The following is a 20,284-nucleotide window of genomic DNA, read 5'->3' on the forward strand; positions in this document are numbered from 1 at the left end:
CCATGCAAACCGTGCGCCTATCTTGCATCAAGATTAGAACTATCTTCACCAAGGAGTACCACTAGGTGCGTCCAAAATGGTTTCTTAGACTATGGTACATTATGTGCCAACCGTGCACCTATCTTGCACCGAAACTAACACTATCTCTAAATGGACTGAAGCAAGATTCCATATGACACACATCATCTAGGAGTTCTATCTGTTGTGTCCAAATTTATTTTTGAGCATATGGTATGCTCCATGCAAACCATGCACCTATCTTGCATCAAGATTAGCACTATATCAAAATAGACCAAACCAAGCTTTCACTTGAGCCTCTTCACCTAGGAGTACCATCGAATGCTTCCATAATGGTTTCTGACCCTATGGTGCATTAGGTGCAAACCGTGCACCTATCTTACACCGAAACTAACATTGTCTCTAAATAGACCAAAGCGAGACTCCATATGACACACATCATCTAAGAGATCTGTTGGGTGCATCCAAATTGATTTCTAAGCATGTGGTCTGTACCATGCAAACTGTGCACCTATCTTACATCAAGATTAGCACTATCTCAAAAGAGACCGAACCAAGCTTCCACTTCAGCATCTTCACCTAGGAGTATCATCTGGTGCTTCCAAAATGGTTTCTGAGCCTATGGTGCATTAGGCGCAAACAATGCACCTATCTTGCACCAAAACTAATATTGTCTCCAAACAGACCGAAGCAAGATTCTATATGACACACATTATCTAGGAGTAATATCGGGTGCATCAAAATTGATTTCCAAGCATATAGTACGTTCCCTACAAACCGTGCACCTATCTTGCATCAAGATTAGCACTATCTCCAAACCGAGCTTCCGGTTGAGCCCCTTTACCTAGGAGTACCATCATGTGAGTCCAAAATGTTTCTCAACCTATGGTGCGATAGGCACAAACTGTGTACCTATCTTGCACCAAAACTAACTCTATCTCCAAAGAGAACGAAGTGAGATTCTATATGACACACATCATCTAGGTGTTCCACTAGGTGCTTTCAAATAGATTTCTAAGCATATGGTACGTTCCATGCAATTCGTGCACCTTTCTTGCATCAAGATTAGCACTATATCCAAACAAACCAAACTTAGCTTCCACTTGAGCACCTTTACCTAGGAGTATCATCGGGTGCATCGAAAAATGGTTTCTTAGCCTAAGATGCATCAGGCGCAAATCGTGTACCAATCTTGCACCAAAACTAACTATGTCTCCGAATAGACTGAAGCGAGATTCTATATGGCAATCATCTAGGAGTTCTATTGGACGCGTCCAAATGGATTTCATAGCATATGGTACGTTCCTTGCAAACCGTGCAGCTATCTTGCATCAAGATTAGCACTATCTCCAAACAGATCGAACCAAGCTTCCACTTCAGCCTATACCTAGGAGTATCATCGGGTGCTTCCACAATAATTTCCGAGCCTATGGTGCATTATACGCAAATTGTGCACCAATCTTGCACCAAAACTAACAGTCTCCAAATGGACCGAAGCGAGATTCAATATGACACACATCATCTAGGAGTTCTATCGGGTGCGTCCAAATTGATTTCCGACAATACACTATCTTCAACTGGACCGAAGCGAGATTCTGTATGACACACTTCAGCTAGTAGTTCCATTGGGTGCATCTAGTAGTTCCATCGGGTGTGTCCAAATTGATTACTAAGCATATGGTACGCTCCATGCAAACCGTGAGCCCATCTTGCATCAAGATTAGAACTATCTCCAAACAGACCAAACCAAGCTTACACTTGAGCCACTTCACCAAGGAGTACCACTGGGTGCGTCCAAAATGGTTTCTTAGACTATGGTGCATTAGGTGCAAACCGTGCCCCTATCTTGCACCAAAACTAACACTATTTCCAAATGGACCGAAGCAAGATTCCATATGACACACATCATCTATGAGTTCTATCGGGTGTGTCCAAATTGATTTCTAAACTTATGGTATCTTCCATGCAAACCGTGCACCTATCTCTCATCAAGATTAGCACTATATCGAAATAGACCAAACAGAGCTTTCACTTGAGTCTCTTCACCTAGGAGTACCATTGGGTACTTCCACAATGGTTTCTGACCCTATGGTGCATTAGGCGCAAAACGTGCACCTATCTTGCACTAAAACTAACATTTTCTCTAAATAGACCAAAGCGAGACTCCATGTGACACACATCATCTAAGAGTTCTATTGGGTGCGTACAAATTGATTTCTAAGCATATGGTACGTTCCATGCAAACTGTGCACCTATCTTACATCAAGATTAACACTATCTCCAAACAGACCGAACCGAGCTTCTACATCGGGTGCTTCCACAATGGTTTCTGAGCCTATGGTGCATTAGGCACAAACCGTGCACCTATCTTGCACCAAAACTAACATTGTCTCCAAACGGACCAAAGCGAGATTCTATATGACACACATTATCTAGGAGTTCTATCGGGTGCGTCGAAATTGATTTTCGAGCATATGGTACATTCCATGCAAACCGTGCACCTATATTGCATCAAGATTAGCACTATCTCCAAACCAAGCTTCCACTTGAGCCCCTTTACCTAGGAGTACCATCGCGTGCGTCCTAAATGTTTTCTTAGCCTCTAGTGCATTAGGCACAAACTGTGCACCTATCTTGCACCAAAACTAACATTATCTCCAAATAGACCGAAGTGAGATTCCATATAACATATGCCATTAAGAGTTCTATTAGTTGTCTCTAAATTAATTTCTGAGCATATGGTACGTTCCATGCAAACCAAGCACCTATCATGCATCAAGATTAGCACTATCTCCAAACAGACCAAACCGAGCTTCCACTTGAGCCTGTTCACCTAGGAGTATCATCGGGTGCTTCCACAATGGTTTCTAAACCTATGGTTCATTAGGCGCAAACCGTGCACCTATCTTGCATCGAAACTAACACTGTCTACAAATGTACTGGAGCGAGATTCCATATGACACACATCACCTAGGAGTTCTATTGGGTGCGTCCAAATTGATTTCTAACAGATGGTATGTTCCATGTAAACCGTGCATCTATCTTGCTTCAAGATTAGTACTATCTTCAAACGGACCAAACTGAGCTTTCACTTGAGCCTCTTCACCTAGGAGTACCATTGGGTGCTTGGACAATGGTTTCTGATCCTATGGTGCATTAGTTGCAAACCATGCACCTATCATGCAACGAAACTCACACTGTCTCCAAACAGACCAAAGCGAGATTCCATATGACACACGTCATTTAGGAGATCTATTGGGTGCATCCAAATTGACTTCCGAGCATATGGTACATTACATGCAAAACATGCACCTACCAAGATTAGCACTATCTCCAAACCGAGCATCCACTTGAGCCCCTTTACCTAAAAGTGACATCGCGTGCGTCCAAAATCTAACTATCTTGCACCAAAACTAACACTATCTCCAAAGAGATCGAAGTGAGACTCTATATGATACACGTCATCTAGGAGTTCCATTGGGTGCTTCCAAATAAATTTCTTAGCATATGCTATATTCCATGCAATTCGTGCACCTATCATGGATCAAGATTAGCACTATCTTCAAACGAACCAAACTGAGCTTCCACTTGAGCCCCTTTACCTAGGACTATCATCGGGTGTATCCAAAATGGTTTCTTGGCCTATGATGCATTAGGCGCAAACCATGTACTTATCTCAGACCAAAACTAACTCTGTCTCCAAATAGACTGAAGCAAGATTCCGTATGACAAATGTCATCTAATAGTTCTATTTGGTGTGTCCAAATGGATTTCTATGCATATGGTACGTTCCATGAAATCTGTGCACCTATCTTGCATCAATATTAGCACTATCTCCAAACAGATCGTACCAAGCTTCCATTTGAGCCTCCTCACCTAGGAGTATCATCGGGTACTTCCACAATGGTTCTAAGCCTATGGTGCATTATGCGCAAACTGTGCACCAATCTTGCACCTAAACTAACACTGTCTCCAAATAGACCGAAGCGAGATTCCATATGACACACATCATCTAGGAGTTCTATTGGGTGCATCCAAGTTAATTTCTGAGAATATGGAGCTTTCAAGATTAGCACTATCTCCAACAGACCAAACGGAGCTTTCACTTGAGCCTCTTCACCTAGGAGTACCATCGAGAACTACCACAATTGTTTCTAAGCCTATGGTGCACTAGGCGCAAATCATGCAACTATCTTGCACCAAAACTAATACTATCTCCAACTGGACCGAAGCAAGATTCCATATGACACACTTCATCTAGTAGTTCAATTAGGTGCTTCTAGCAGTTCCATTGGGTGTGTCCAAATTGATTTCTAAGCATATGGTACGTTCCATGCAAACCATGCGCTTATTTTGCATCAAGATTAGAACTATCTCCAAACAGGCCGAACTAAGCTTCCACTTGAGACTATTCACCTAGGAGTACCACTGGGTGCGTCCAAAATGGTTTCTTAGATTATGGTGTATTAAGCGCAAACCGTGCACCTATCTTGCATCGAAACTAACACTATCTCTGAAACGACCTAGATTTTTCCACAAAGGGGAAAAATCCTCAGATTCGAATTATAATGTGATAATTCAGAAATTGAGCCATCACATTATCATATATCAGCTGTTATCACAGTCATACATCGTGAAAAAGGAGATTACAACACATTTACTTTACAACTCTTAGTTAACAAGCCTATTACATCGTTTTACTAGCGGAAACATACACGAATCTTTATCAGAGTTGATGTAGCGCGTCAACGGTGAAGGCTCCTCCTTCACGGGCAATCATCAGAGTCGGCGTAGTTTATCAGCGGGCGTAGCTTTCATCTCCGAACCAAACTTGAGCGCAGGAACGAGACCACCTAATCCTTCTATTCTCCGTGGTTATCGTCTTAGACCACGTTCAACACCTGCTAAACAATTTTCAGTACGATTTGTACTGGCCACTGGCTCCCACCCTATGCTTTTGCGTAAGCTTTGTGGTAAGTGGAATGCAAAGGGGTAGATCAAGAGGCCTATAAATATGGTTGTAGTCTTTCCTATGCAAGTTCATCATTATTTAATAATAATATTCATCAGGTTTTAATCCATCTCAACCACACATCCATCCATCCATCCATCCATCCATCACACACATCTCACCACACTCTCACTCTCTAGGCGGCAAGTACGACTCCCGCTCGTGCCTTGCCTCAACGGCCAACGCCGGATCCAACACAAACCCAGGGGAAGGTAGAAGGGACTCCTCTCTCTAGTCAAGTGAAGCGGAAACATAGGAAAGGTCCATAGCCGAAAACGGCATATGTATCGATCGATCAACCAGAAACTCTGCAGAGGTTTGCACTAACCACAAGATCACCATCATCGGTGGTGCGCCCCACCTAGGCTGATGCCGGGCTGCCTTCCAACTAAGTACGATGCCACCCTACCACTCAGAACTGGGACCATACCGGAGTACCACCGGTACGCTGAGACTGTGAGGCGTAGTACCGGGCCCCCAAAGGTCACTACGCTGTCTTAGGAGGGTGTGGGTCCTCATGCCCGTACCTCCCTACACTGTCTACCAACAACCTAGTAGTAGTGGCACCGCCCTAACTGGTCGTACATCCGTCTCCTCCCCATAAGAGCGAGTGGGGTGCAAGGCTTCCTACGAACCGGTTCTCAGGACATCTCAGTCCTTAGGGTGACCGAACAGGACATCTTCACGAGAGGCCAACCGATGCCCCGCTCGACGGGACATCCGATTACCCCGTGCTAAACAGCACCTCCCATCCCGGTGCTTCGTCCCACGAAGACACTCCACTCCGGGACCTCTCCCTGTCACATGTACCCGCCACAGGTATCTCTCGTGGAGAACGCCTAGGTAGCGTCCTCCGGCAAGACTTGTCCCAAGACTCGTCGTAGATCCTGCTCGGTCGACTCGACCCTCACCACACACCCAAGACACACGCCAAGATCTCCCCAAATCCATTATCCATTTCTTAACCAGTTATCGGCACCACGTGCCTGATCCACTCACATCCAATCCTCCACAATGCATCACATCACAGATATAATGCGTAGTAGAAGGAGTAGCAAGTAGTTTGCAAGCGTCTAACCTAACAGCGGGTGTGCGAGGGTTATAGGTTGCAACAAGGCAATGGCTCACAAGCATTTCTACCATGCAACCTATCTCAATTCATTTGCATAAAAGTAAAGCACTAGCATCTACTTATTGTATGTCTAATAGGACTCTACGAGGTTGGGTGGGACGTGGCACCTGTCGAGTGACATTTCCAAGATCCTCAGTTCACTTGTAGTTGTACTCATCCAAGGTCTTTCTCCTATCTGCATGTCCTTCCTTCAACTGGTTCCGATTCGATCAACGCTACCCGAAGCAACTACCTCGTAAACGACAAACAAGGCGAAACAATCAATCCACTAGTCCTAGAAAGACTGTGAAAAGAGGCGACAAAACACTGAAGGACAACTACACTGAAAGAGCACCAAAAGGAAAACGGCTTAGCCCTCTCGGTGGGTGTCTGATCCCTGGGCTAAAAGAAACGGAAATGGTTGTTCACCAAGTACAAGCTTGAGTCTTAGCCTAGCCGGTACTTCCCAGGTCGATCGTGTCGACCTGTACGGCTTTAATAAATGGCTTAGACTCTAACTCATTCTAAGCAAACACCACAGCTTACGGTCTTTCGATCCAAGTGTCATAGAGATCGACAGGAATCGTAAAGACTATGAGCACGAGAAGTTCCGGTCTCTCTCAACCCATACGCCATTGTAGTTGGCGAGAGCCAAGAGAGGGTGGAATAAAGAGAGAAGAAGAAGGGAAGTGGTCTACTCCTTCCAATACTCATGCCACGGCAAAAGACAGGGCATAAGAGGGAGTGACACACCAAGGACACGAGTGCTCAAACTACTTGTAGGGCGCCACAACCTAGGTGCACTAAATGCACTAAGACATCACTAAGGTTCTTAGCGGTGCGGTTGTCACCGCGAGAACCAAAGAAATGCTACGGTTGATTAAGTGCAAGCATACAAGAGTTTAAGCACAAAGAACCAAAAAGGCAGGGAAGGGATACGAGATTCATCTTCGTGTGACCCACTCGCCATAGCAACAGCGAGAATCGCGGGATTGGAAATGAAACATCAAACAAGCAAAAGAGGCTTAATCCACATCTTACTGGATCGATGGGATTGAGAACAAGAGAGAAGAAGAATGAATCACACTCTTTCGACCAACTCGCCATGGAACGAACGACGATTGGTTAAAAGAGATACGACCCCACGATCTACTCCAACTCATAACACTTCTCAACCTAGGTGCTTCTGAATCGGCACAAGGTCATTTCCGTAGTTTCAGGCGATGCGGTTGTCACCGCGGAAACCACGGGAAATGCCCGGGTCTAGGTGGTATAAGCATACGAGATAGATAAGATAAACATGCGACAAAAATAGGATAGGCTCGATGGCCATGGCGAGGCGTCTCACGACCATGAGCTTCACCTAACGAGTTGGCTTCCGACTGTTCCACGACGGTTGTCCCCTAATTCGTATCCCACTCGACTAGGTCATTTAGGTCTCGGGTGTGCGGGTAAGAACCACGTCGTTAATGACATCGAGTCCACGATGACCACGTCCGAGGGACGGTAATGGGAGCTAACGACCGTAGCGCAACGAAGTCAACTAAACATAGGGAATGAGTTACGCTCGGCAACGCGATCACGGCGGGACGAACCCACGATCGAAATGATCGAACGCACTACCATTTCCCTAACCGGCTCGAAGGCTCGGTCCTCAGGCAACGACAAACACATAAAGAAACACGACTCGACCAAAGACAACGCAAGGGACACGATGACAACTCGGAGTAGCACATTTCCATAGCACGAGAGATAGATAGAGATAGATAAATAAATAGACCGGCGCGAAGGCACGGCACAGGCATGGATATATATCATATAACAAGTTTATACAAAGATGCAAGAAAGGACAAGGGTTTTGCCGACGTCGGAGACGATGTCGGCCAGGTTCAAGGTTCGACCTTGCTGGACACGAGGGGCGCAGATCAGCTGCAAGCCTGCTGCTGGCCGGGATGTGCAGCAGGCATCGGGACGGCGTCACATCTTCGGCAAGGGCACGGTGAGGCCACTGCTTCCCTGCGCAGTGGAAGAACACGACACGAAGGCCGGTCTCAGCGAGGCGAAATGGGAAAGGGAAAACTTTGGTCTGGGCGAGGCTCACCGGGGGTTTAGCTTGGCAAGGTCGTGCACAGGAGTTCGACGCGGTGACCGTGGCGAGGACGGGGACGTCGCGAGGGTGACCGTAGCATGGCGAGGGCGTGGACGCGTCAGGGCTCGACTCCGTCGTGGGCGCGGAGGCGGCTCACGGCTTGGAGCAGGGCTTGACGAGGTTGGAGTTGCTGTGGTGGCTCGGCGTCGTAGGTCGCGGACGGAGGCTGGGGCGACAGCGCTCGACAGAGTGGAGCAGGGCCGAGCCGGCGCGGTCGTGGGTGGCTTCGGCGTCGCGGTGCTCTGCGTCGCGGTGGTCGGCTCGGCGAGGTCGCGCACAGGAGCTCGACGCGGCGGGCGGCTCCGGTGCGAGGACGGCGTTGCGGGGCCGGGGCTCGGCGCGGCGAGGACGATGCGGGGGCGACGTCGTGACCACGGCGAGGCGCGGCGGCTCCTGCTCGGTGCAGAAGGCTCGACGCAGAGGAGGGAGCTCGTGGACTGAAGCAGGGGGCGCGACGACCAGCTCCGTTGGGGTCGCGGCCGACGTTGTTGCTGCTCGGCGAGGTGGCGTCCGCGGCTTCAAGGGCGAGGGCGCACAGCGCCTTGGGCGCGACGAGGTCGAGGGCGCGAACGCGTCGGCGCTGGCGAGCAAGGGAGAAGGGGAGGGTGGCGGCGCTGGGAACGGAGCAGAGAGCGGCGGCGGCCATGGCTCTTATAGGGGCGCGGGCTAGGGTTCCGAGGTCGTCTCGACGTCCGCGCCATCGATGCGACAGCCGAGACACGCGGCAGCAGATCCCGTGTTGCTTGTACGGACGCCGAGGCAGGGGCAGGTGCGCGCGGGTGCGTGTCCATGGCGGCGGCGGTGGCGCTCCTGGGAGCCAGGGGCGCGCCTAGGGCTGGCGCTGGGGCGCCTGTGCTGGGCCAGGCAGGCCGCGGCTTGGGCCAGCTGGGCCGCGCGCACATGCCTGCGGGGGGTACGTGGGCCGAAAGGAGCAAGGCGTGAGCAGGCCGGCTGGGGAGGGGAGCGAGCTGGGCCGGGGAGAGGAGGCAGGGAGCTGGGCCGCGAGGCTGGGCCACAGTGCCGCCGTGGGCCAAAAGGAGAAGAAAAGAATGGAGAGAAAGAGAGAAATTCGGCCCAAGAGAAAAGAAAAGGATTTTTCCATTTTCGATTAGGCACAATGGAATGAAAACAAAGGAGTTTGGAGAAGGATTCAAAAAGAGATCAGATATAATCCAATGAAGTTTGAGACGTACTCCAATGAAAAGGTTGAGAAGGGATTCGCTTCGCCTTTGAGATAGGCTCAACAGAGATTCAGAAAGACTTGCTACGGATTTGTGCACTCCAAACCCTAATTAAGACTCAACTCCAAATCGACTCACAAACAAAGGCACTCGTCTACAAACAAATCTACATGTATGCTACGATTTGTTAGCCGGTTAGTCTCGAGTTAGACCTAAAAACTATATGCCTCACATGATTACAGGAAAAATTTTAAAAAGCTCGTATTTCTGGTTTTCGTAAAAATCCGGGATGTTACAGACCACCCCCCTTACAGGGATCTCGTCCCCGAGATTTAGGCGTTGCTCGGGTGACGAGTCGAGGGTGTTGTTCCCAAAGCTTTTCTTACTTCTGAGATGTTTCATCTTCAGTGTGATCGCTCCCCAAACCTTTTCCAAAATGGGAGTGAGTCATTTTCTGGGTGTATCCAAGGCTTAGTCGCGGGTGTTAGGTATCCAAATTCTTACACCGAGGCACTAGGTATCCAAGAATCGCACGGGGTTGATGAACATCTAGCTCTGGCAGGCTTAAACATAGCCAGGGTTGTTGGCCTTCACCAGCTATTTTTCATGCATCACTCTTTGCAAAAAGCTTTTGAAAGAAAGGTTTTTCAGAAAACAGGTTTCGTGAAAGCAGTTTTACAAAGTCAAGGTTTTTTTTTTAGACTTCAAATTGAAGAGAGCTTTTGAAGGGGGTTGAAATCAATGCAAGTTTTGAAAACCAAATCGTTTGAAGATTTTGTTATAAAAGATTTCAATCAAGAGATTTTGAAACTCTTTTAGCTTACAAAAACAAGGCGTTGCCATTTTTTTTTAATTTATTTATTTGAATTAAACAAACTAGTTTTGAAAATGACTAGAAATCATTTCTCATTTTGATAGGTAAAGCTTTCACAACCAAATCTTGTTTTTCAACATTTTTTTTGAAACTTGTAAGTTCATTTTGTTGATGAAAAAGCAAAACTTTTATTTTATTATACATATATATTTTTGGAAGAGGTTTTGTCACACCTTTTGCAAGATGATTTGTTTTCAATTTGTCTCATAAAATAGCTTTTGAATAAAATTAAGTTGAGAAAGGAGTTAAAATTGCTTTATTTGTGAAAAGGGAAGGTATTGGGAGAGTTTTGAAACACTTTTCCATTTGAAATAGAGATGCTTTTGTTAAAAAGGGAAATATTTTAACCAAAAAGGAGAGAAAATTTTTCAAACCAAGTGGCAATTTTGAAGACAAGTTTAGTTGGAAGCCAAAAACAGTTTTGAAATAGATGGGCAAGACATGATGCACCAGCTTTACACCCATTTCAGCTCTGTTAGCCAGGGTCACCTATCTAGTCTCAGGACGGTCTTAGGTTTAGTCGGCTAGGTTGGATGGGATCCAGAGTCTTTCTCGCATAAAACAGGTTCTATGACTTACACTCAGACAACAAGAAGCAGAAGAAATGCAACAACATAAGATCCAAGCACTCAAACAGCATTACAACTCCTAATGCATAGTGTTGACTTGAGGCGACTCACAGACCTTCAAAGTCTCACACGATTACCGATCTAGCGTGGGCGGGTATGGGAAAGGATTCCAATGGTCAACTTTATGAAACAGGGAGGTCAGTTAGCAGCAGAATTCAAGGCGGAGGGGGAAAACAAGTGTTAGCATCTATAACTCTACAAAAGATAGAATGTTTGGCTTCTAAACTAGTGTTTGGTCCTAAAGGTCTCGTCCTAGGGTCAAGTATGGCTCTGATACCAACTGAAACGACCTAGATTTTTCCACAAAGGGGAAAAATCCTCAGATTCGAATTATAATGTGATAATTCAGAAATTGAGCCATCACATTATCATATATCAGCTGTTATCACAGTCATACATCGTGAAAAAGGAGATTACAACACATTTACTTTACAACTCTTAGTTAACAAGCCTATTACATCGTTTTACTAGCGGAAACATACACGAATCTTTATCAGAGTTGATGTAGCGCGTCAACGGTGAAGGCTCCTCCTTCACGGGCAATCAACAGAGTCGGCGTAGTTTATCAGCGGGCGTAGCTTTCATCTCCGAACCAAACTTGAGCGCAGGAACGAGACCACCTAATCCTTCTATTCTCCGTGGTTATCGTCTTAGACCACGTTCAACACCTGCTAAACAATTTTCAGTACGATTTGTACTGGCCACTGGCTCCCACCCTATGCTTTTGCGTAAGCTTTGTGGTAAGTGGAATGCAAAGGGGTAGATCAAGAGGCCTATAAATATGGTTGTAGTCTTTCCTATGCAAGTTCATCATTATTTAATAATAATATTCATCAGGTTTTAATCCATCTCAACCACACATCCATCCATCCATCCATCCATCCATCACACACATCTCACCACACTCTCACTCTCTAGGCGGCAAGTACGACTCCCGCTCGTGCCTTGCCTCAACGGCCAACGCCAGATCCAACACAAACCCAGGGGAAGGTAGAAGGGACTCCTCTCTCTAGTCAAGTGAAGCGGAAACATAGGAAAGGTCCATAGCCGAAAACAGCATATGTATCGATCGATCAACCAGAAACTCTGCAGAGGTTTGCACTAACCACAAGATCACCATCATCGGTGGTGCGCCCCACCTAGGCTGATGCCGGGCTGCCTTCCAACTAAGTACGATGCCACCCTACCACTCAGAACTGGGACCATACCGGAGTACCACCGGTACGCTGAGACTGTGAGGCGTAGTACCGGGCCCCCAAAGGTCACTACGCTGTCTTAGGAGGGTGTGGGTCCTCATGCCCGTACCTCCCTACACTGTCTACCAACAACCTAGTAGTAGTGGCACCGCCCTAACTGGTCGTACATCTGTCTCCTCCCCATAAGAGCGAGTGGGGTGCAAGGCTTCCTACGAACCGGTTCTCAGGACATCTCAGTCCTTAGGGTGACCGAACAGGACATCTTCACGAGGGGCCAACCGATGCCCCGCTCGACGGGACATCCGATTACCCCGTGCTAAACAGCACCTCCCATCCCGGTGCTTCGTCCCACGAAGACACTCCACTCCGGGACCTCTCCCTGTCACATGTACCCGCCATAGGTATCTCTCGTGGAGAACGCCCAGGTAGCGTCCTCCGGCAAGACTTGTCCCAAGACTCGTCGTAGATCCTGCTCGGTCGACTCGACCCTCACCACACACCCAAGACACACGCCAAGATCTCCCCAAATCCATTATCCATTTCTTAACCAGTTATCGGCACCACGTGCCTGATCCACTCACATCCAATCCTCCACAATGCATCACATCACAGATATAATGCGTAGTAGAAGCAGTAGCAAGTAGTTTGCAAGCGTCTAACCTAACAGCGGGTGTGCGAGGGTTATAGGTTGCAACAAGGCAATGGCTCACAAGCATTTCTACCATGCAACCTATCTCAATTCATTTGCATAAAAGTAAAGCACTAGCATCTACTTATTGTATGTCTAATAGGATTCTACGAGGTTGGGTGGGACGTGGCACCTGTCGAGTGACATTTCCAAGATCCTCAGTTCACTTGTAGTTGTACTCATCCAAGGTCTTTCTCCTATCTGCATGTCCTTCCTTCAACTGATTCCGATTCGATCAACGCTACCCGAAGCAACTACCTCGTAAACGACAAACAAGGCGAAACAATCAATCCACTAGTCCTAGAAAGACTGTGAAAAGAGGCGACAAAACACTAAAGGACAACTACACTAAAAGAGCACCGAAAGGAAAATGGCTTAGCCCTCTCGGTGGGTGTCCGATCCCTGGGCTAAAAGAAACGGAAATGGTTGTTCACCAAGTACAAGCTTGAGTCTTAGCCTAGCCGGTACTTCCTGGGTCGATCGTGTCGACCTGTACGGCTTTAATAAATGGCTTAGACTCTAACTCATTCTAAGCAAACACCACAGCTTACGGTCTTTCGATCCAAGTGTCATAGAGATCGACAGGAATCGTAAAGACTATGAGCACGAGAAGTTCCGGTCTCTCTCAACCAATACGCCATTGTAGTTGGCGAGAGCCAAGAGAGGGTGGAATAAAGAGAGAAGAAGAAGGGAAGTGGTCTACTCCTTCCAATACTCATGCCACGGCAAAAGACAGGGCATAAGAGGGAGTGACACACCAAGGACACGAGTGCTCAAACTACTTGTAGGGCGCCACAACCTAGGTGCACTAAATGCACTAAGACATCACTAAGGTTCTTAGCGGTGCGGTTGTCACCGCGAGAACCAAAGAAATGCTACGGTTGATTAAGTACAAGCATACAAGAGTTTAAGCACAAAGAACCAAAAAGGCAGGTAAGGGATACGAGATTCATCTTCGTGTGACCCACTCACCATAGCAACAGCGAGAATCGCGGGATTGGAAACGAAACATCAAACAAGCAAAAGAGGCTTAATCCACATCTTACTGGATCGATGGGATTGAGAACAAGAGAGAAGAAGAATGAATCACACTCTTTCAACCAACTTGCCATGGAACGAACGACGATTGGTTAAAAGAGATACGACCCCACGATCTACTCCAACTCATAACACTTCTCAACCTAGGTGCTTCTGAATCGGCACAAGGTCATTTCCGTAGTTTCAGGCGATGCGGTTGTCACCGCGGACACCACGGGAAATGCCCGGGTCTAGGTGGCATAAGCATACGAGATAGATAAGATAAACATGCGACAAAAATAGGATAGGCTCGATGGCCATGGCGAGGCGTCTCGCGACCATGAGCTTCACCTAACGAGTTGGCTTCCGACTGTTCCACGACAGTTGTCCCCTAATTCGTATCCCACTCGACTAGGTCATTTAGGTCTCGGGTGTGCGGGTAAGAACCACGTCGTTAATGACATCGAGTCCACGATGACCACGTCCGAGGGACGGGAATGGGAGCTAACGACCGTAGCGCAACGAAGTCAACTAAACACAGGGAATGAGTTACGCTCGGCATCGCGATCACGGCGGGACGAACCCACGATCGAAATGATCGAACGCACTACCATTTCCCTAACCGGCTCGAAGGCTCGGTCCTCAGGCAACGACAAACACATAAAGAAACACGACTCGACCAAAGACAACGCAAGGGACACGATGACAACTCGGAGTAGCACATTTCCATAGCACGAGAGATAGATAGAGATAGATAAATAAATAGACCGGTGCGAAGGCACGGCACAGGCATGGATATATATCATATAACAAGTTTATACAAAGATACAAGAAAGGACAAGGGTTTTGCCGACGTCGGAGACGATGTCGGCCAGGTTCAAGGTTCGACCTTGCTGGACACGAGGGGCGCAGATCAGCTGCAAGCCTGCTGCTGGCCGGGATGTGCAGCAGGCATCGGGACGGCGTCACATCTTCGGCAAGGGCACGGTGAGGCCACTGCTTCCCTGCGACAGTGGAAGAACACGACACGAAGGCCGGTCTCAGCGAGGCGAAATGGGAAAGGGAAAACTTTGGTCTGGGCGAGGCTCACCGGGGGTTTAGCTTGGCGAGGTCGTGCACAGGAGTTCGACGCGGTGACCGTGGCGAGGACGGGGACGTCGCGAGGGTGACCGTAGCATGGCGAGGGCGTGGACGCGTCAGGGCTCGATGCAGTCGTGGGCGTGGAGGCGGCTCACGGCTTGGAGCAGGGCTTGACGAGGTTGGAGTTGCTGTGGTGGCTCGGCGTCGTAGGTCGCGGACGGAGGCTGGGGCGACAGCGCTCGACGGAGTGGAGCAGGGCCGAGCCGGCGCGGTCGTGGGTGGCTTCGGCGTCGCGGTGGTCGGCTCGGCGAGGTCGCGCACAGGAGCTCGACGCGGCGGGCGGCTCCGGTGCGAGGACGGCGTTGCGGGGCCGGGGCTCGGCACGGCGAGGACGATGCGGGGGCGACGTCGTGACCACGGCGAGGCGCGGCGGCTCCTGCTCGGTGCAGAAGGCTCGACGCAGAGGAGGGAGCTCGTGGACTGAAGCAGGGGGCGCGACGAGGAGCTCCGTTGTGGTCGCGGCCGACGTTGTTGCTGCTCGGCGAGGTGGCGTCCGCGGCTTCGAGGGCGAGGGCGCACAGCGCCTTGGGCGCGACGAGGTCGAGGGCGCGGACGCGTCGGCGCTGGCGAGCAAGGGAGAAGGGGAGGGTGGCGGCGCTGGGAACGGAGCAGAGAGCGGCGGCGGCCGTCACTCTTATAGGGGCGCGGGCTAGGGTTCCGAGGTCGTCTCGACGTCCGCGCCATCGATGCGACAGCCGAGACACGCGGCAGCAGATCCCGTGTTGCTTGTACGGACGCCGAGGCAGGGGCAGGTGCGCGCGGGTGCGTGTCCATGGCGGCGGCGGTGGCACTCCTGGGAGCCAGGGGGCGCGCCTAGGGCTGGCGCTGGGGCGCCTGTGCTGGGCCAGGCAGGCCGCGGCTTGGGCCAGCTGGGCCGCGCGCGCATGCCTGCGGGGGGTACGTGGGCCGAAAGGAGCAAGGCGTGAGCAGGCTGGCTGGGGAGGGGAGCGAGCTGGGCCGGGGAGAGGAGGCAGGGAGCTGGGCCGCGAGGCTGGGCCACAGTGCCGCCGTGGGCCAAAAGGAGAAGAAAAGAATGGAGAGAAAGAGAGAAATTCGGCCCAAGAGAAAAGAAAAGGATTTTTCCATTTTCGATTAGGCACAATGGAATGAAAACAAAGGAGTTTGGAGAAGGATTCAAAAAGAGATCAGATATAATCCAATGAAGTTTGAGACGTACTCCAATGAAAAGGTTGAGAAGGGATTCGCTTCGCCTTTGAGATAGGCTCAACAGAGATTCAGAAAGACTTGCTACGGATTTGTGCACTCCAAACCCTAATTAAGACTCAACTCCCAATCGACTCACGAACAAAGGCACTCGTCTACAAACAAATCTACATGTATGCTACGATTTGTTAGCCGGTTAGTCTTGAGTTAGACCTAAAAACTATATGCCTCACATGATTACATGAAAAATTTTAAAAAGCTCGTATTTTTGGTTTTCGTAAAAATCCGGGATGTTACAATCTCCAAATGGACCAAAGCGAGATTCCATATGAGACACATCATCTAAGAGTTCCATTGGGCGTGTCCAATCTAATTTTTGAGCATATGGTACGTTCCATGCAAACCATGCACCTATCTTGCATCAAGATTAGCACTATATCAAAATAGACCAAACCAAGATTTCACTTAAGCCTCTTCACCTAGGAGTACCATCGAGTGTTTCCACAATGGTTTCTGACCCTATGGTGCATTAGGTGCAAACCGTGCACCTATCTTGCACCAAAACTAACATTATCTCTAAATAGACCAAAGCGAGACTCCATAAGACACACATCATCTAAGAGTTCTGTTGGGTGCATCCAAATTGATTTCTAAGCATGTGGTATGTTCCATACAAACTGTGCACCTATTTTACATCAAGATTAGCACTATCTCAAAAGAGACCGAACCAAGCTTCCACTTCAGCCTCTTCACCTAGGAGTATCATCGGGTGCTTCCACAATGGTTTCTTAGCCTATGGTACATTAGGCGCAAACAATGCACCTATCTTGCACCAAAATTAATACTGTCTCCAAACAGACCGAAGCGAGATTCTATATAACACACATTATCTAGGAGTAATATCGGGTGCATCGAAATTGATTTCCAAGCATATAGTACGTTCCCTGCAAACCGTGCACCTATCTTGTATCAAGATTAGCACTATCTCCAAACCGAGCTTCCAGTTGAGCCCCTTTACCTAGGAGTACCATCATGTGCGTCCAAAATGTTTCTTAGCCTATGGTGCGATAGGCACAAACTGTGTACCTATATTGCACCAAAACTAGCTCTATCTCCAAAGAGAACGAAGTGAGATTCTATATGACACACATCATCTAGGTGTTCCACTAGGTGCTTTCAAATAGATTTCTAAGCATATGGTATGTTCTATGCAATTCGTGCACTTATCTTGCATCAAGATTAGCACTATATCCAAACAAACCAAACTTAGCTTCCACTTGAGCACCTTTACCTAGGAGTATCATCGGGTGCATCCAAAATGGTTTCTTAGCCTAAGATGCATTAGGCGCAAATCTTGTACCTATCTTGCACCAAAACTAACTATGTCTCCGAACAGACTGAAGCGTGATTCTATATGGCAGTCATCTAGGAGTTCTATTGGGAGCGTCCAAATGGATTTCTTAGCATATGGTACGTTCCTTGCAAATCATGCACCTATCTTGCATCAAGATTAGCACTATCTCCAAACAGATTGAACCAAGCTTCCACTTGAGCCTTCACCTAGGAGTATCATCGGGTGCTTCCACAATAATTTTCGAGCCTACGGTGCATTATACGCAAATTGTGCAACAATCTTGCACCAAAACTAACAGTCTCCAAACAGACCAAACCAAGCTTACACTTGAGCCTGTTCACCAAGGTGTACCACTAGGTGCGTCCAAAATGGTTTCTTAGACTATGGTGCAATAGGTGCAAACCGTGCACCTATCTTGCACCGAAACTAACACTATCTCCAAGTGGACCGAAGCAAGATTCCATATGACACACATCATCTAGGAGTTCTATCGGGTGTGTCCAAATTGATTTCTGAGCTTATGGTATGTTCTATGCAAACCGTGCACCTATCTTGCATCAAGTTTAGCACTATATCGAAATAGACCAAACCGAGGTTTCACTTGAGTCTCTTCACCTAGGAGTACCATTGGGTGCTTCCACAATGGTTTCTGACCCTATGGTGCATGAGGCGCAAAACGTGCACCTATCTTGCACTAAAACTAACATTTTCTCTAAATAGACCAAAGCGAGACTCCATGTGACGCACATCATCTAAGAGTTCTATTGGGTGCGTACAAATAGATTTCTAAGCATATGGTACGTTCCATGCAAACTGTGCACCTATCTTACATCAAGATTAGCACTATCTCCAAACAGACCGAACCGAGCTTCCACATCGGGTGCTTCCACAATGGTTTCTGAGCCTATGGTGCATTGGCCACAAACCGTGCACCTATCTTGCACCGAAACTAACATTGTCACCAAACGGACCGAAGCAAGATTCTATATGACACACATTATCTAGGAGTTCTATCGGGTGCGTCGAAATTGATTTCCAAGCATATGGTACATTCCATGCAAACGATGCGCCTACCTTGCATCAAGATTAGCACTATCTCCAAATCGAGCGTCCACTTGAGCCCCTTTACCTAATAGTACCATCGCTTGCGTCCAAAATCTACCTATCTTGCACAAAAACTAACACTATCTCCAAAGAGATCGAAGTGAGATTCTATATGGTACATGTCATCTAGGAGTTCCATCGGGTGCCTCCAAATAAATTTCTAAGCATATCCTACGTTCCATGCAATTCGTGCACCTATCATGCATCAAGATTAGCACTATCTCCATACCAAGCTTCCACTTGAGCCCCTTTACCTTGGAGTACCATCGCGTGCGTCCAAAATGTGCATTAGACACAAACTGTGTACCTATCTTGCTCCAAAACAAACTGTCTCCAAATAGACCGAAGCAAGATTCCATATGACACTTGTCATCTGGGAGTTCTATTAGGTGCGTCTAATTGGATTTCTGAGCATATGGTACGTTCCATGCAAACCATGGACCTATCTTGCATCAAGATTAGCACTATCTCCAAACAGATCGAACCGAGCTTCCACTTGAGCCTCTTCACCTAGGAGTATTATCGGGTGCTTCCACAATGGTTCCTGAGCTTATGGTGCATTATGCGCAAACCGTGCATCAATCTTGCACTTAGACTAACACTAACTCCAAACGGACCGAAGCGAGATTCCATATGACACATCATCTAGGAGTTCTATCAGGTGCGTCGAAATTGTTTTCTGAGAATATGCTACGTTCTATGCAAACCGTACACCTATCTTGCATCATGATTAGCACTATCTCCAAACAGACAGAATCAAGCTTTCACTTGAGCCTCTTCACCTAGGCGTACCATCGGGAACTTCTACAACAGTTTGTGAGCCTATGGTGCACAGGGCATAAACAACGCACCTATCTTGCACCGAAACTAATACTATCTCCAACTAGACTGAACCGAGATTCCATATGACACACTTCATCTATTAGTTCCATCAGGTGCATCTAGCAGTTCCATCGGGTGTGTCCAAACGGATTTCTAAGCATATGGTACGTTCCATGCAAACCGTGCACCTATCTTGCTTCATGATTAGCACTATCTCCAAACAGATCGAACCAAGCTTCCACTTGAGCCTCTTCACCTAGGAGTATCATTGGGTGCTTCCACAATGGTTCTGAGCCTATGGTGCAATATGCGCAAACCATGCACCAATCTTGCACCTAAACTAACACTATCTCCAAACAAACCGAAACGAGATTCCATATGACACACATCATCTAGGAGTTCTATTGGGTGCATCTAAATTGATTTCCGAGAATGTCGACGAAAGCTAGTCGGCAGTCTACCTCGGGGTATACCCACGGTAGTAGTTTATCGGTAGACGGTGCGCAAACTACGAACTCAATGGTGACGCAAGACATGGACAAGCTTTTTATCCAGGTCCGGCCGCCGTGTGGGCGTAATACCTACGTCCTGCGTCTGATTGTATTGGATTGAGAATAATGTGTCCTAGGGGGGTCCCTTGCCTCTCCTTATATAGTCCGGAGGGCAGGGTTACAAATCTAGAAACTAATCCTAGTCGGTTACAATTGCCATAGATAGTCTGATATCAATTCCTATCCTAACCGACTAGAATCCTACTCGATCTCCGCGTCTTGTTTCCTTGTGCAGAACTCCAAACGGTTGGATCGAGCCTCGGACCTGTCTCGTA

General features: G+C 48.0%; 1 protein-coding gene across 1 annotated transcript; it reads left to right on the forward strand.

Annotated features, from left to right (window-relative positions):
• The first annotated feature begins 9,078 nt into the window (after positions 1-9,078).
• LOC110431518 (alanine and glycine-rich protein-like) lies at positions 9,079-15,667 on the forward strand. The gene is made up of 2 exons (XM_021450617.1): positions 9,079-9,202; positions 15,165-15,667. The coding sequence occupies exons 1-2, from the start codon at positions 9,079-9,081 to the stop codon at positions 15,665-15,667; spliced, it is 627 nt and encodes a 208-aa protein (XP_021306292.1).
• The last annotated feature ends 4,617 nt before the right edge of the window (positions 15,668-20,284 follow it).

Source organism: Sorghum bicolor, unplaced genomic scaffold (genome assembly GCF_000003195.3).
Source record: "Sorghum bicolor cultivar BTx623 unplaced genomic scaffold, Sorghum_bicolor_NCBIv3 super_53, whole genome shotgun sequence".
In the NCBI taxonomy this organism is placed as follows: domain Eukaryota; kingdom Viridiplantae; phylum Streptophyta; class Magnoliopsida; order Poales; family Poaceae; genus Sorghum; species Sorghum bicolor.